The 16,387-nt window shown below is 40.8% G+C and overlaps 1 protein-coding gene across 1 annotated transcript; it reads left to right on the forward strand.

Annotated features, from left to right (window-relative positions):
* The first annotated feature begins 328 nt into the window (after positions 1-328).
* On the forward strand, positions 329-15,663 carry LOC102038841 (guanylate cyclase soluble subunit beta-2-like). The gene is made up of 15 exons (XM_005424658.2): positions 329-426; positions 1,395-1,489; positions 1,683-1,843; positions 2,250-2,349; positions 3,476-3,696; positions 3,784-3,889; positions 5,545-5,648; positions 7,153-7,369; positions 8,924-9,244; positions 9,960-10,108; positions 12,324-12,470; positions 12,751-12,905; positions 14,375-14,589; positions 14,678-14,800; positions 15,512-15,663. The coding sequence occupies exons 1-15, from the start codon at positions 329-331 to the stop codon at positions 15,661-15,663; spliced, it is 2,364 nt and encodes a 787-aa protein (XP_005424715.1).
* The last annotated feature ends 724 nt before the right edge of the window (positions 15,664-16,387 follow it).

Here is a 16,387-nt window from a genome sequence, read left to right on the forward strand (position 1 = left end):
ATGCTTTGCCCGGGCCGGGATGCTGTGCCGAGCCGCAGCTCCCAGCTCCGGCCGCAGCCGCAGGGGCACCCCCGGGCGGCCCGGTCTCGGCCCTTCCCTGCGAAACACCGCTGAGTGCGTGCTCTCCCGGGCTGAATGCTTGTGACACGCTGAGGAAAACGCTGCGCTGTTTACTGAGAGATATAATGGCTGTCCAACATTATTACCTTCTCTTTAGGCCGTCAAGCATTATTACTTCTTCTCTTGCAATATAAAATTAGCAGACGAATCTGAAATACAAAGAGGAGGCGTGTTGGGGCAGCATTTGAAAAAACAGTACATCTTTTCCATGTTCATATATTTGCTTTTGCAGTATGGATTTATAAACACGTGCCTGAAGTCTTTGGTGGTTGAAAAGTATGGTGAAGAAACATGGGAAAAATTAAGGTAATGTGTTCCCAATAAATGTAGTGCATTGAAAGAAGGTGCTCAGGAATTCAGCAGCAGGGGATATAATTTCTTATTGGTAAATGGTAGCTGATGTGTATCTCAAGTAATAATTAGGAGTAACTAAAAGGGCAAAAGCAAGAGTTTCTTGCCTTGTAACACTTCATCCTCTGATACTAATTTGTCGCAATTAATTTGTCATATCAGATAATTAAAGATGACATTTAGTCTTATAGACAAATTTGCAATAGACTTGCTGACTCACAGTAACAATATTGAGAAGTAATTACACTGAAAAGATGTCATCCTTAATATAAAGTCAGTTTAATTCCAGTACTCAGAAAAGCAGCTAAATCATAGAATCATAGATCATCTGGTTCCAATCCCCCTGCCATGAGCAGGGAACCTTCCACTAGACCAGATTGCTCAAAGTCCCATTCAATCTGGCCTTGTTATCATCTCTGGTTTTGTCTTGTTTTTGTGAGCTATATGGTATTCCCAAAATACAAAAATGATACTTAGATGCCATATAATCCATACATGATATATTATGATCCATTGAAGCCAATATAAAAAAAAATCAGCAGGTTTGGAAAGCCCCAAGAGCTTGATATTGTGGCCACACTGAACAACAAACCAGTAGACAAACTAAGACTCCACTTGCTCTAGCACTCCACAGTATGATGTCCTAATCCTTGAAAGAGTTTACTGCAATACCATAATGTGAAATAGCAGAAATGCTGAGATGGATACCACCATTCAGCCATGTTAAAGCAATTTAATTAATTTAAAGCACTTTAATATTAAACTTACATCATTAGGTGAAGTAGTGTGTTCCAATATAACGGTTGAGGGAGGTTGAGGAGTGCATTCACAGCAAAGAGTCCTTAAGAAATGCCAGTTGGGTCACACAAGCATGTTGTATTTACAGCACTGCTGAGACAAGGATATTGTCTTCTCTGTTGTAGGCTGCAGGCTGGAGTCCAGGATTCTTTCTTGACTTTTGAGGTTTACAAAGATGAGATCACAATGCAGCTTGTCGACAAAGCCTGCAAAGTATTAGGTATGTGTTAGCATGCCTCAAAAATGGATCAGCCTGAGTCAGGCCTGAGACTGCAGCCCAGCTTTTGTCTCCTGTGCCCTTGGGAATGCCTTCCCTATGTTGCACATTTCCTGCCTTCAATCTTAATCCACCTGACAGCATTGCAAGAACTTCCAAACCTTTGTTATTCCTTAAGGTATCTTTATTTTGCCAGGTGTCCCTGCTGACATTGTTCTGAGGGAGTTTGGAAAGTATTTCTTTGAATTCTGTAAGCGCTCAGGCTATGACCACATGCTGAGGACACTGGGTGGAAATCTCTATGAGTTCATAGAGAACCTGGATGCACTGCACAGCTACCTGTCCCTTTCTTACCAGGCAAGTCTGATAGTAACTGCTGAGCAGGTATGGATGGACTCTGCCAGAGTGCATAACACAAGGAACGGCATCTCATAGGTGTGAATAAATAATCACCAAAGCATGTTCTCTTCTGCTATGTTCTGAAACAGATTACTCCAGATGTTCAGATAATTTCCAAAAACGATTGGTTTTGACTAGTCCTCAACATTAGGTATTATTTACTACATTGGCTCTAATGCATAGCAGATTTTCTTCACAGGTCAGAATATTTAATTTTCTGTTTTTCAGCTTATTTACATTACAGTTTATATTATTAAGGCATGAGATGCTTTTGTACAAGTAGAATTCATCAGTCTGCTTTTTGAAAAAGTAGACTTTTCCAGAAAAAAGATATTGAGGTTTTGGTTTTGTTTTTTTTCCTCAGGAGATGAATGCACCATCTTTTAGAGTAGAAAAGAATGAAGATGGGTCAATGCATTTACATTACTATTCAGACAGAAGAGGTCTGTGCCATATTGTGCCAGGTAATGAGACTTAATGTAGAGTACAGATCAATGTAATATACATACAGGGTAATTGTATATTTGCAGGTGCACTCAGAGTTCAGTATCTTTTTTCAAATGAGGCCTGGCCATGGAGTTGAAGCCTGGTAGAGTTCAGTGTCCAGACTCTGAACTCATTATTTCCCTACTGCCTGATCCCTCCTAGCTCCCAGTAACTTTCATCAAAATTTGATGAAATTTTGGGTATGACAACCCAGGCCATAAGTGTCCATCAATTAATAAACAGACACAATACACACCATGAACTTGAATTCTTCTTCCAGGGTGTGTATTGTGTCTGTTTATTAATTCTCAGTGACCCGTGCTTTTTAAATTCCCGTGAAGTAGAAATTCCAGTTGAGTTGAAGACATTCATCCACCCTGTAGTACATCCAATCTGTGAAACTCCAACTGAACCCTGCTCCAAACTGAATCTTTTACCAGCATTTACCAGCATCTCCAGAGCTGTGCTTGTGCAAGCATTGGAGAGCTATAGGTCTGTAAGAGATGACCATATTCCTTCCTTTCATAAATGGTGGTGAATTATAAGTTCATCAAAACTTACCCCGTTGTCAAAACTTATTTGATATTGAAAGCACAGAATTATTTGGAATTGCAGACAGAGCTTTTGATGTCATTTTGATGTCCAGTATTTTGCCTAATACCTGACCAGAAATGAGAGAACTGATTGTGCATCTGCATGAAAGATATTTCCTTCCTTTCAAAATACAATATTCTTCAATGACTGAAATAGATTGCATAGCAGAATGTCTTTAGACTCCCTGCACTTTTTGGGTTGATGGGAATTCATATTTTTGCTCTATGGCTACTTGAACACATTCTTCAGCTGTCCTGCTGAGCTGCTCCTGGTGAAAATCAGCATTTGTCCTCAAACAAGGCAAAAGCAGCAGCAACTTTGAAGCTGACCTCCTATGAGCATATTCTCATCATGGCAGCTGCAGCAAGGATGACACAACGTTGCTTTCTTCTTCCAGAGTTCTTTGGGAAAGTGATTTCTGAAACAGTGAAATTCCACTGGGGGCCCTCTAAAAGGGGAATTGAAAAGGTTTTGTTCTTGGCAGTACCTTGTCTTTTGTTTCCCCTTCAGGAATCATCGGTGCAGCAGCCCTGGATTTTTTTAACATTGAGATTTCAATGAAAATAGTCAATCAAACAGAAGAAGAAGAAAGAACTGGGAAAAAAGAACATATTGTTTTTCTTGTCACTCAAAACCCTCTATTTCCGTGCAAGGAAAGAAATGAATTTTCTTCCTCAGCTCAATGTCTTGTTGACTCTGAAAAACAAATTGAGAACCAACTGAATAAAGAGGTATTTTAATATTCATTATCACCATATTACTAAAATATATTTAAAATAAAAACACCCTTGAATTTCCCTTTGGATTTATTTCAACAGGACCTTGAAAAAGCCAAGAATGCAAATGGAGACAGAGGAAACTCTGTTTGTCCTGTTAAGAAAAGTCACTGGAAAACATTGAGAGGAATAATCACATTAGGAAAAGGTGAGAGCTCATTCAGAAGGAGCTCATCATTATTTCTGAGTCTCTTCAGCTACAAAGTCAGTAAGCCTCCCTGTCCCCACCCACCCATCCATTTTACCATTTATATTTCCTCTGCAACTTTTCAAAATGTTTCTGGTTAAGTTTCTTTCAGTTTGACGTTGATGATCAAAGAAAAATTGCAGATAATAAGCATGCTTAGTAATGACAGATACTTAAGTGGAATATGACCTGTCACTTTTGTCTCTTAAACAGGGCTTTCATCTGAAAAGTGTTCTTCTATAAAATGCCATTGTGTGGGGAATTTTATTCTTCATTCTCATGTCACTTGGTTTAAGATGCTGAATTTAAAAGTATGTTTTTTAACTTGGTAGATACTACTCCTTTCCAAAATTATCAACTGTAGTAAATTTTGAGAGCCAAATTACATCCTCCACTACTAAAAGTCTACTGCTAATCTTCAAATCTCTGTTTTTGCCTCTATGTATTAGATGTTTATATATGTTTATAAAATGGAAAGAATTTTTCAGTTAGGATCTTTTGATTTCCCAAAAGGAATGAGAATCTAGCTCAGCATTGCCAAGATGTCTGCATTCTGGGACGAGTGAAAAATTGAACCTGGTATCACCTGGTTCAGTGTCACATGCATTACAAGGGCAGATATACTAAGTAAGAAATTAATATATGTTAAAAATAAAGTTTTAGACTAGCATTATTAATAAAAATACATATAATTCTTTAGCTATAAGTGTGAGTTATCAAGAGCCAGACTGTGATAAATTAAAAACCCACACTGATTTCCCCTGAAGCAATAAGAGGTCTAAAAGCTAGGTTCTAAGTTTGCAATGTTTTGCACCAATTTCCTGAGTGACTTGAACATTTGTTCTCAGCAGAACTTACTGGAGTAACTGTCATAGCCACCTTCAGGGGGAAAGAGATCACTGGAAGTAATCATCTTTTTGATTCTAGTGGGTTGCTGGGAATCCAAGTTTACACCACGAAGATCAAAGGTTTTGGGTGCTTCACTCAAAAGATGAACTGTTTTGATATTTTACCCATTGTATTCCTTTTACAAGAATATCTGCTAATAAGCACAAACTACTCTGTAGATTTGTGACCATTTTGTAAAAAATCTCAGGGTAAGTAAAATAGAAACTAAACAGTAATTCTGTTTCTGTGCTATGGACATTGTACATACGGTTTATTGTACAGGAGACTAAAACCCAGATCACACTGGTTTTTTACTCTTAGTGTTCCTTAGTAGCTGGCAAAGTGTATTGAATCCCCTTCTGTGCACGATTTTGTGGGATGTACCTGTGTTATATTGCTATGGCATCTGCAGATTCATAGAGAAGTAACATCTACAGTTGTTCATCTATTCTTATTTTTTTCAACATAATTTCTTGCATCTAGTGCTCTGTGTTTTTTGTGTGCTTGAGTTTTAAACAGTCAGCCAGCTCAGATTCGTTGCTAATCAGCTGTGGATTACACTGCAGAGCATTTAGCACAGATGGGGGCACATTTCTGGGCCCACACACTGTTTGCTTTGTCTTCACTCACTGTGATATAGGGTCCTGTCTCACTGAATGATAAAGTCATGCTGATTGGTTTTATGAAGTGCAGCCTGATTTAAAAATGACACATTTATCTCGCCACAGGTAAGCTCCTGAGAGGATTTGATCCTGTTTATCCCAAGAGCCTCTGGATTGACACAAAAACATTTTGCAATGGACTTCCTTTTCATATGGTTTTTGACAAAGAGGTAGGACAAGCATGTGGTCAGGGCCCTTAGTTTGCATAAACCTCAGAGTAATTTCCCTTTGTTTAGACTGTGCTACAGTTCCCTGCTGCATGTGCTCTGTGTGCAGGGTACACTCACTCACAGGACTTGCAGAAATACTCTGTATAGAAACATGCTCTCTATCACTGCAGATAGGAATCTCCTTTGAATTCAGTGAGTTTCCATGACTGAAACACCTGCAGATATGCCAGCAAGGTTTATTGCAGCAGTCTATCTGTTACCAAATAGTGAGCAGAATTTTTTGAGGTTTCTGGTCACCCTCCTGTCCCTGCATATATCAGAGCCATGTCCCATCCTTTAAACTGACTTTGCATTTACAGTTTCCTGCTCTCCTCCCAGTTGCTGATCTGTCCCAAGGCTGGGAGGGCTTTGCTGGCAGCTCCATGTGCTGCCTGAGTCTGCTCCTACCTGCTTCTGCTGGGAAAGCCCAGCCACCTACTGCATCAGGCAGCCCCTCAGGGACCCCAAAATCTCTGTGCCTTCTGGGGCACCATTGAGTCTCCTCTGCTGTGCTCACACCCTCTGCAGCCCCTTGGCAGGGCTGTCCTCTGACTGCTCACCTGGGTTCCCACCAAGGTACAGGTCCTCCTGCTCTGAGCCCTGTGGAGAGAATATTGGCTTAGGCAGGAGGAAGGAAAGGAGAAGCTGAGGATGGGACAGCAGAAGAACACTGAATACATTCCCCTCAAGGAACATGTTTTGGCATTGTGCTGATCCAGATACCAGAACATATAATCTGCTCCATGCCACTGCCCACACCAGCCAAAATACAGAGTCTTAAACCTTTAACCTTAAACCTAAAACCTTAAACCTAAACCTTTCTTTTACTGGCCTAAAAAGAAGGCCAGTATGCATAATTTAATAAAATTACTAGTGTGCAAAGAAGAAAAGTCATACACCCATTCCTGGTAGCCAGGTCAGAGCTTCAATAACTGATGACAAGCAGAGAAGAGCATTTCTGCAGAATTTAAGAGCTCATGTATGGTCAGCAAATAAGGGAAAATTACTAAACCTTTGCACTTCCTTAAGAGAAAGTAACCCATGGCATCTATTAGAAAATTAATATTTCCCAAGGCATTTTATGCCACAGTTATTTTCATTTTGGAATACAAGACACTCTAAGTATCTCAAATTTTCTCCTGCAAAATTCTCAAATTTTCTCCTGTAAGGCTGTTTGTGAGGCCTACACAAATGCAAGCAGGGATAATAGAAAGTAGTTTTGGGGGTTTTTCACAATTGACAGGAAGGAACATTTTAATAACAGCATTCCTTTCTTGGGCTTTGTCTTGCTATGAAGGGCATGCATTCAGGGCTGTGTAGCACTACAGTGACAAGGTAGAAACTTTACTCAGAAATAAGCCATGTGCTCTAGAAAGGCTAAGTGTGTAGAAATGTTATGAACAGTTGCTTGGTCTGAACCCAAAGGGACACGAATTGTAACATTGGTCCATATTTTCTTTTTAAGCTCAAAGTGAAGCAAGCTGGGGTGAGCATTCAAAAGATTGTACCTGGCCTTCAGACCATGGGCATCTGCTTGGATCAGTATTTCAGGATCATTCACCCAGAAGTGCCCTTCACCATCTCCAGCATTCAGAAATTCATCAACAGCCAATTTGTGTTCCAGACTAGAAGAGAGATGATGCCTGAGTCATGGAAAGAGCGGCCAATGCTAGAGCTGAGAGGTACTTCAGTGTTTGCAATAGCCTAAGTGCTGATATTAAATCAGGAATCAGGCTGAGGTGCACTCCTGACCTCACTCCACTCCTATAAATAGCCTTTGGCCAGTGAGGAGATTAGATGGTTCTGTTTAGAGGAGCAGTAGATGCTTGTACACAAATTCTGCTATCACCTCACCAGATTTTGAAGGCTTTCAGCCAGGAGCAACAGCTCTGCTCGTGTTTGAAAGGCCTTGAAATATGGTGAATTTCTGATGCTGCAAAACCCACATGTGGATACATGGCTTGTTCTTAATTTATGCCTTTGAGGGGAATTATTTGCTACTGGCTGGGTTTCCAATGTGATTAAAAATAGATTAGTTCTCTGTGCTTTTATTTTTTGTAGCACATTTTCAGGTTCTGTCTTCACACACTCCCCCAAAGCCACGTAAAACAGTTTACCAGTTAAAATTATCTCAACAAAAAAGATATTGTATTTGCTTTATTTTTACTGAGAGGACTGAATATGGGATGATCCTCTGCTTGGTGTATTTAACTATAATGGCATGGTTTAATTATTCTGTAACTTCAGGGTTTTTTTATGAGCTATGTAATGTGACCTAATTTTCTCTTGTCTCCTTTCACCTTTATGTAATGTAAAATCTTGTTTTCCTGAGATTCAGAAAAAACTTAAGGGTTTAGGGACAACCTTGAAAAAAGTAATGCTACCAAAACAAGGAACTTTGACCAGCCATGAGTACAATTATACTTTCTCTTATGCTCTAGGGGTTAGTTCACATGTATTTCTGATGTTTCAATCCTCTTAGTTTTAAAGCTGTTCATCCAGTAGCCCTGGGGATGATGTGAGGGAGAAAGAAAGAAATAGGAATTCCTAGATTGCTGTTTAGAAACCAATGACAACAACAACAACAACAACAATAATAATAATGTCATCATCATCATACCTCAACCAAACCCCAAAAAACTAGAATCCCCACCAAAAACAAAAATCCCTTTTACCTTTCAGGCATTTTTGTTACTGCTTATTTAGATTATGTGAGTAACTGAAAGCTCCAATTTCCAGGGAGGAAAGTGCCATTGACTTTACTGGGACACAAACTATGCACTGTGAAATTAAACTTCAAATGTTTTGCTTAATCACTGTGAGTCTCAGTTCCCCTGTGCATGATTCTGACTGACTGGCTTTGGGAACAGCCTGAGAACTAGGAGGAGAGGAGGGGAAAATATGGAGAGGAGCAGAAAGGAGAAGGGAGATGTTGTGAGCGCTGGGGTTCCTCATGAGGAGGAGGGACTTCAGTCCTAGATGGGCTCTCCTCAGTACCTGCAATGAGGCAGTGACTGCTTCCTCAGTTCCAAAATTTTGTTGTTTGCCCAGTGTGGCTCCTCTGAACAAGTTCACCTCGAATTCCTAGGAAATAAATTCCTGTGGTCATCCAGACCCTGCTGGTCACAGAAACCCCCTGAGCTTAGAACTCATCCCCTAGCGCTAACACCAGTAATGCAGAGCACCCTGTGAAAGGCCACCCTGCTGAAAAGCCTTGCCAATGCTGGCTCCCCCAGGGCAGATGATGTGGATGGAGCCCCTGCAGTGCATGCTGTACCTGTGCTCGCCCCTGCTGCGCTCTCTGCACGAGCTGGAGGAGCGGCAGATGCACATCGCGGACATCGCGCCCCACGACGTCACCCGGGACCTGATCCTCCTCAACCAGCAGCGACTGGCAGAGATGGAGCTCTCCAGCCAGCTGGAGAGGAAGAAGGAGGAGCTGAGGATCCTGTCAAAGCACCTGGAGGAGGAGAAGAAGAAGACTGAAGCTCTGCTCTATGCCATGCTGCCCCAGCACGTGGCTAACCAGCTGAAAGAGGGGAAGAGAGTTGAGGCAGGTGAATGAACAGGGTGCATTTGGGATGTGTGGTTTGTGCAGTGGGGTTGGGGATAGAGAGACTGGGGTGCTGGCAGAGCCCCTTTGCCTCTGCCCTGGAGTCCATTCTCTACTTGGTGACATCCATGGGTAGGAGGATGATCATAGACCCTTAATTTCACTGATAATAAAAATTGGGCTATTCTTTCAAAGAAAGCTTTGGAAGGTCTTTGCCAAAATTGTTTCTAAGTGGTGAAAGGTGGTAGTGCTGCCCATTCAGTGAACAAAATTCAGTGTTTCAGCAGTAATCTGAGATTTTGGTTTTAACATGGGTGTACAGGAAGATGAGGGCTCAGAAGTGAAGGGAGTAAAGAAAGAGGTCTTTGCTAGAAAATTCTCTTAGTATCTTTATGCTATTTATAAATGTAGAATCATAATGATTCCCATTGTTATTAAGGGTAGCAATAATATGCTTAAATTCCCTTTAGTAAGCACATATATGAAGTTAGGGATAACGAGTTGCTTCCTGTATATGGTGTATTCACATGTTTAGGCTGTTTGAGATGTGCAATTATTACTGTATTGATACATTCTTACTCTGACACCTCTCCTTCATCTCAGCTCCCCTGTATGATTATTACAACTGAGAGGCCATAGAATTATCTTTTCAAGCAAGTCTCAAACAGATCCTGTGATTGTGCAGCCAATACAAATACCACTGCTCTTTGTGCCCACAGGAGAGTTCAAGGAGTGCACTATATTGTTCAGTGATGTGGTGACCTTTACCAACATTTGTGCCCAGTGTGAGCCTATTCAGATAGTTCTCATGTTAAATTCAATGTACCTGAGGTTTGACAGACTGACCACAGTGCATGATGTGTACAAGGTAGGTACTGATCAAAAAAGGCTGCAGAAAGTTTTGCTGATTTTTTTTGTTGTTCGTTTGTTTGGGGTTTTGTTTTTAAATATACTTAAATCCTCTTCACCACAGCATGATTGTTCCTTAAACCATAAAATATTACTTATTTGTAGTGGGCACACAAACTGAAACACAAGAAGAAGTGGACATTACTGGACAGGAATGTAATTTCTATCATAGGCCAAAATCTCTTAGGAATGCAATTTCTATCATAGGCTAAAATCTCTTTCCACAATGCTAATGCCAGAATGGCTCTTCTTTCATATACCTCTCTCTCCCTCCTTTCTCAAATGCCATTCCAACATGAATAATTTGCCTAGTTCTTTTATTTGAACCTCTTCTAAATAGGTGACTTTGTCATCGTCTCTTTTGGTGGGAAATAGCATTATAGACAGTACCCAGACAATGGGTAGACTTCTGCTTCATGGAGATCTTCAGCAATGGTATCCTCTCCTGCTAACCCCCACAGAGCATCAATTAGACCTAGACTGTAGATGTGGTCTCCAAACTGTGCTGGAAAGATGAGAGCCCTGGCTGGCCTGCAATAATAGTGTTATCAACACTTCCAGAGGTACCAGATTTGATGTGCTGAAGAACAGTTCCTAAGTTTCTGTCTGTCCTCAGCTCATTAAATATTTAGTAAGGCAGAAATAGTAAAGGGTGAAATCCAAATCTCATTTATTCTTTGCTCAGGCAAGGCTTGCAGTTCATCCCACAATAAATTGTACTGGGAAATCAGAAGCAGTTCTTCCTTGGCAAGGAATCTGTATTCAATAATTGAAGAATCCAGGACATGGCCCACAGATTCCAGGATGAATTAGCATCATATTCTATCTAAATCATCCATCATAAGTAAATGATCTGTCACTATAATAATTTCCTTTTGAAGCCTGTATATAACTCCTATTAATATTGAAGGAAGTTACTGGGGTACAGAGAGCAAGGATGAGGTTACTATGGCAGGGAATTGGGAAAGCAATGAAATGGTGACATTGATCAAAGAAACTTGGCCCAAGCCTATAAACATGTGAAGTTATGAATAAGTCTTGTTAAATTAAATCTTCTACCATGGCTGAAAAATAATTAGGGTATCTATTTGCATTAGTAGCTTTTTACAGTTGTTTTTAATTTGTTACAGAAAATTACTGGCATCACTGTGGTTTTGGCTGTCTGATAGAAGGCATGGACAGGAACACATTCTTTGAGATTGAAGTGAGGGACTGCTTTAAGTCATCGTGATAATGAACAAACCCAAATATTAAATTATGTTTCCACTCTCCGATTGGTGTTATTTTTTAAGAAAGCCAGTTAGTCTAATCTAAAAGATCTCTTTTTTACTGACGATAAATGGGCCAGTGAAACCTCATAAAAGCAGTTTAGAAAACTTCATTACCATGTAACAGGCTTTTACAGTGGAACATTTAAGAATCCTCTTTTTCAAACTGGTCTGTTCTATTCCTAGCAAAATTTCTGTTACAGGAACAAAATCCAAAGTATTTCTCAGGTACTTTAGCATGTATTTCAAGGAGACTGGATGCCTGAAGGAGGACAAACCCTTCAGCATTTGTCTTGAAGGCTGCAGCTGTTGTGGGAAAATAGCTGGTTGTGGGAAAGGATGCTCCCAAACTGTTCAGCTCACACTCTGTTCTGTGAGATCCTTGACACTGGAGGTTCCTTAATTTTGTGTGAACCTCTTAATCATAATCAACACTGAATGGGCTCCCTTGCTGTATTGTGACTTTTTAAAAATAAACCTCTCTCAAACAAGAAATACAATTTTAGCAGTATTTGTGAATTAGAGCTAATTAACAGCACTCATCTATCAGGTGACCTTTGGCTCAGGAGGCTGTGCCTCAGGCCAGCTCTTTGCATATACCCAGGGTAAGGGGAAGGCAATCAGCCTGGCACTTGCACAGCAGCCCTTTCTCCTCAGGGTCTCTCACACTGATGTCTAAAGTGGGTCAAGTGAGCAGGGATAGAATGTGATGGAATTTTTAGTGTGGAGTGAAGGAGAGGATCTCCATCTCAAGGAAACTCACATGTACTAAAGCTTTTCAGTGATTGGAAGCATCTTTTAAGAGAAAGGGGCGGTTGGTGCAGATGAGAAGAGCCCTGAAGAGCAAAACAGTAACCTGAGTGAGATGCACCTGGCATGCTCATGTGTTGTCCCTCTCAATTAAAGGTGGAGACGATTGGAGATGCCTACATGGTGGTGGGGGGGGTCCCTGTGCCTGTGCCCACTCACGCAGAGAGAGTTGCTAATTTTGCCTTGGGCATGATAATGGCAGCCAAAGGAGTACAGAACCCAGTTTCTGGAGATCCTATCCAAGTAAGTCAACGCAAAGGTGCATGTGTGTCTGTCTGCTTCTTGTGCTGAGCTTCTGGTTAATGTATTGCAGCAGCAGCTCAAAGAGCTGCTTCTGACTCCTCTTTGGCTTGGGGCAAGGCCCACGAGGGCACACTTCCATGAGGAGCCTCTCCCTGTGGATATTTGATATCATACTGGCGCCCAGTGTCGTGTTGAGATGAACTTTTCGGTGGCTGCATAGCATTAAGAAAGATGTTAAATAACAAGTGACATTTTTGGGGGGTGTTTTATCTTTGTAAAGATTCGAGTTGGGATCCATACAGGTCCTGTCCTGGCGGGGGTTGTTGGAGAAAAGATGCCTCGTTACTGCTTGTTTGGAGACACGGTGAATATCGCCTCCCGCATGGAGAGCCACGGCGTCCCCAGCAAAATCCACCTGAGCTCCAGTGCCTACCAGTGAGTAACCCTGAGGGAAACCTCACCTGCTCAAATCCATGCCCAAATCCACTGCCTTGGCACTGCCCCTTTCAGTGTAGATGGTGCTTGGTCACTCATTTAAGCAGCTCGTAAAGGGAAGTCACTGCTTGTAAAGAGTCTGATTTTTTTCCCTAATTATTCCAAATGTACTTACATATAGAAGCAGAGGTTTGAGAATCTCCATGCTAGAGAGCAAGACATTAAAAAAAATAGTGATAACTTATTTGAAAATACTGATAAGTTGATGTAGGTGCTAGAAAGAAAGAACATCTAGAACATTAAATAACAAAAGGCTTAAAATCTCTCTGATTGAGCACCATAATTTGTAGTGAAACAGTTTCATTTACACTTACTGAGGATTAACTGCATAAACAGCTATCCTCTTCATGCTGTAATTTACTTTCCAGAAACTCATGTTTGTAAAAAATTAATACTACATCTCCAAGAACTTTATGTATGCATAAAATCTGTATGCAAGAGTGGAAGCAAAGACAAGCTACAAAGGAAGGAGTACAACGACATTGTCTGGGCACACAGGAATGATGTTGGGAAAATGAGAACTCAGCTGGCATTGAAATGGGAAACAAAGTTCAAAGGCAGTCAGAGGAGCTCTGCAATGTTAGAATATAAATAGAAACATGGACCTGCTGTGGCAGGTGATTTAGTGACCGTGCCCTGAAGAAAGGCTGAGTTACTCAAGGCCTCCCTGCTTTTGTCTTCACTGAAGAGATCTTCGATGTCTCTGCACCAAGAGTGAGGGTTCAAGGAATAGGTGAACTATGAGTACTGGAAAAGGATCAGAGCAGGGGTCTTTTGAGAGATCTCAATCTACAGAAATGCACAGGAGCAGAAGGGATCTGAGGTAATGAGAGCTGGGTGGTGGCACTGAGATCCGCTGGCTGTGAGCTCTGGCAGGCCATGGCTGTCAGCACCATAGCAGCTGAAGAAATCTACAGCTGTATGGAAAAATGGCAAGGGGGCATGGTGAAACTGCAGGCTGATCAGCCTCATGTCAGCCCAGAGAAAATCAAATGGCCATTTCTGGATACATGAAAAAGGCAATTGGGAATAGCAAGTCTGGATGTAAAATAAATGAGTCAATCATGCTTGACAGACCTGATTGCCTTATCTGATGGAATGACTGGGGATAATTCTTTCTAGCTGATATTGGCTGCCTCAGTTCATTTCTATTTACTGGTAAATAAGAACCCTCCAGCCTACTGCAGTATTTGACTATGTAATCCATTAATTTTTGATCAGGCTGTATGTGTAATGCTATGAAAGCACAGCAGGTTTGAATAAACAGTTGAAACAAATCCTCAGTTGTTCACAAATTGAGACTCTTTTCCCCAGACTGTTGTGATTTGATCACTCAGCTCTTTGAAAACATCAGTGTCATTTTTACTTGTCTTGAATTTTCATGTGTCATTTTGCTTCTGATACTTTAGGTGCCTGAAATACAAGAATTTTGAGATTACTGAAAGAGGAGAAATAGAAGTAAAAGGCAAAGGGAAAATGCACACATACTTCCTCATTAGAAATAAATCTGCAACTGAGAATGAGATTATGGGAAGACCAATGAAAGATTTAGATTCTGGCCATGAATCTGTTCAGTCCTTTCCAGAAGGCAAGACTGAAACTATACCAAGTTCTCATCAGCCAGGTAGAGTCAACTCAACACATATTTTCCTCCTTTAACAAATGAACAATAATACAATCCAATTAAATATCCTTTTGTATTCTTCTTTCAGCTACTCAGACTCAGCAAAAGAAGGACCAGACCCCAACTATTGCAATGAAGTATGTTGATGGCCCCACAGATGCACAAAACAGCCTCAAAAGAAGGAATCAGATGAAAGCTGGAGATTTAACAGGTACTGATTTAGTTACCATCTCACAAAGACCACAGAACTAGGAAGTAACTGAGGCTTAATCTTGCAAGTATTTCATATTCATCTTCTATATAACCATAGTTTTTTCAAGCCAGAAATTCATGCTAACATATACACATTACCCTTCTGCACGATCTTTAGGACCAGACAAGTTTCACCTTTGGAGCAATCCCAGGTGTTGGTTAGCACTAGTGAGAGAGAAGCTGACAGAGCTGCCAAGCCCCAGAGCCCTTCTGGGAGTGCAAATAGAGTGGATAAACATTAGACAGCTCTTCACAGGGACAGACCCACGAACTGTCCATGTACACAGCTTTTCCTAGGAAACATGTAGTTATGGGGGAGCCTTACCAACTCAAGAGAGACCTCAGTCCTGCCTGCTGCAGGAATCAGAAGGATTTATTGCCATGCTCATGTTCTGTGACCAAAGTTCATTCTCCTTTGAAGTAGCTGATACTGAGATAACAGATTTGATGCCATAACAACCTAATCTAATGCAGCAAGTCTTGTAGTTCTATTTATGTTCTTTGTGGATTTTAAACAGACTAAATATGTTGTCGCTAATTACTAGAAAATATTTTACTGCCTTCCCTCCCACCTGCCTAGATGTGGTGGTTAATCTAGTATGTGGTGTGCTGACAAACAGAAACCTCTCTGGTCCTTAAAAACTCACAGTGCAGGAGTGTTTCCTTTCAGGCAAAACTTGTGATTCCAAAAGCGATGGGAGTCTCCATGGCAACCAGCATGCAGATGATGGTCCTCGTCCTCCAAACCAGGGAAGAGTCAAACCTGCTGCTGAAGAGCCACAGAATAGAAATGTTCGCTCTAATTTTTGCACTTTACTCTAAGTTTCTTACTTTTACATTAAACAGAGAAATTTTATTATGATTTTGTGCATTTTGCTGTTATGGGACTGATTTTGTATATGAGTACCACATGATTTTGTAAAAAAAAACAAGAAAGAAAAAAGACCTTTCATCACAGTTTTCAGTAAAAATAAAACAGTGGAGGAAATTTTTTCAATCCATCTACATGGGCCATATAATATTTTCAGTAGAGAAAGAAACCCTTGCAGGATGCTTTGAAGATGCATTTTCAGCCTGTGCCACATCTCTGAATATCCTTGTGTAAAAATCATGTGTTGGTATCTGGTGCAGCAATCGAGAAAGAGGTGACTCATCCAGCTAGAAATATTCCTACTCAAATGAGCACTTGCCATAAAAGAAACATTCCCTGAAGTGACCATCTGTCTTGTCTCCAGCACAGCCAACAACTTCCCCATGTAAGGTTAGCAGCATTCCTCCTATGTTTTAACTGCAATAACAGCTTAATTTCTTGACTTATCTTTGGTTGGGTCAAGGCATTATAAAGTAGAAGTGCAGAATAGTTCTAAAACAACCTGTATGTTTGCATCCTGAAGAGAGAATAATGTGTACTTGATAGCAGCCAACAGTAGAAAAGAGCACCTGTGATCTCTGAACCAGCCATACATACTGTGCATAGAAGGACATGGAAATGGTGGAGTTACAAAGCATCAGATTCATCACAACACTGAAGGACTGTTCAAGGCCT

The sequence above is a fragment of the Geospiza fortis genome, unplaced genomic scaffold (genome assembly GCF_000277835.1).
Source record: "Geospiza fortis unplaced genomic scaffold, GeoFor_1.0 scaffold318, whole genome shotgun sequence".
Lineage (NCBI taxonomy): Eukaryota > Metazoa > Chordata > Aves > Passeriformes > Thraupidae > Geospiza > Geospiza fortis.